Consider the following 1,905-nt stretch of genomic DNA (forward strand, 5'->3'; position numbering starts at 1 on the left):
CACCACCATCATCATCATCATCACCACCATCACCACCATCTTCATCATCATCAACATCACCACCATCATCATCATCACCACCATCTTCATCATCATCACCACCATCATCATCACCACCACCACCATCATCATCATCACCATCATCATCATCACCACCATTTTGAAAATCATATTTCCCATGTTACAAAAACAGCATTCTTCCATCTTAGAAACATCACCACCACCATCACCGTCATCATCATCATCACCACCATCACCACCACTACCATCACCACCATCATCACCGTCATCATAATCATCATCATCACCACCACCATCTCACCACCACTACCATCACCACCATCATCACCATCATCATCATCATCACCACCACTACCATCATCATCATCACCACCACCACAATCACCATCATCATCGTCTTTCTTTTCTAATTCTTGATTTGCTGGACGGAGAATAAAGATGAGAAACATCTGATTTAAGAGGAAGAACTTGATCTACATCTTCTCTATTTGGCAATTAATTACAGATCAGCATGAAGATGAATCTCGCAGAACCTGACAGGAACATGTAAACGTGAGTGTATTTCCCTTTAAAATCCGTCATCATCATCACCACCACCACCATCACCATCATCATCGTCTTTCTTTTCTCCTTCTTGATTTGCTGGACGGAGAATAAAGATGAGAAACATCTGATTTAAGAGGAAGAACTTGATCTACATCTTCTCTATTTGGCAATTAATTACAGATCAGCATGAAGATGAATCTCGCAGAACCTGACAGGAACATGTAAACGTGAGTGTATTTCCCTTTAAAATCCTAATCACTGGTTCTGTACTTTCCTCTTCAGCAGCTTCCTCTGCTTTCGGCTGCATCTCCTCTTCCTCCATCATCATCTGGTAAAATTGAGCAGAAAATATTGTGAAGAACATACAATACACAAGTGTTTACAGGTCATAGAAATATATGAATTTGATCCTAGTCTCTTATGGATTTGTATATTTGTATGTCTTTTTCTGAATGTGTTTTTATGCTCACGTTCTTCTTGTCTTCTGGCGCTTTCTTGCGCTCCTTGTTGGCCATAATGACACCGATACGCAGCGTCTCGTACACCGGATCGGTGCGGTTCACACAGAGAAACTTCAGCACTCAATTACTGCTCTGCATCGGAACTTTTTATAGTAATAATAAAAACCAACAATGACAGTAATAACAATGATAATAAAATCTAAATAATAATAATAAAAGTTAAAATAATAATAATTTAATTATTAAATATAATAATAATACTTATAATTATGAATAGTTAAATAGTAAACATTATTACTAAATATGCAAGCACGCTATTTTATATAATAATATTAATAACAACATCTAGACATTATATTAATATTCTTGTGTATATTTTTTATGTATTTGTATATTATATACTAATTATATACTAATAATAGTTATTATTATGTATACACTTATTATTCTTATTCTTATTATTAACAATAATAATAAATTATATATAAATTCTACATTGTTATTACTATTATCTATATCAATATATATTTGTATTCTATTAATAATAATAAAAGTTAAAATAATAATAATTTAATTATTAAATATAATAATAATACTTATAATTATGAATAGTTAAATAGTAAACATTATTATTAAATATGCAAGCACGCTATTTTATATAATAATAATATTAATAACAACATCTAGACATTATATTAATATTCTTGTGTATATTTTTTATGTATTTGTATATTATATACTAATTATATACTAATAATAGTTATTATTATGTATACACTTATTATTCTTATTCTTATTATTAACAATAATAATAAATTATATATAAATTCTACATTGTTATTACTATTATCTATATCAATATATATTTGTATTCTAT

At 30.2% G+C, this 1,905-nt stretch overlaps 1 protein-coding gene across 1 annotated transcript in view; it reads right to left on the reverse strand.

Moving 5' to 3' along the window:
* LOC107734592 (SH3 and cysteine-rich domain-containing protein 3) overlaps nt 1-1,905 on the reverse strand; it is an 11,439-nt gene that overhangs the window by 2,630 nt on the left and 6,904 nt on the right. The window contains 4 exon segments of the mRNA XM_016546586.1: nt 499-500; nt 628-663; nt 838-895; nt 1,038-1,139. Of these exon segments, the coding sequence (XP_016402072.1) occupies nt 499-500; nt 628-663; nt 838-895; nt 1,038-1,139 (198 nt within the window).

Source organism: Sinocyclocheilus rhinocerous, unplaced genomic scaffold, assembly GCF_001515625.1.
Source record: "Sinocyclocheilus rhinocerous isolate Xijiao unplaced genomic scaffold, SAMN03320098_v1.1 scaffold2145, whole genome shotgun sequence".
Lineage (NCBI taxonomy): Eukaryota > Metazoa > Chordata > Actinopteri > Cypriniformes > Cyprinidae > Sinocyclocheilus > Sinocyclocheilus rhinocerous.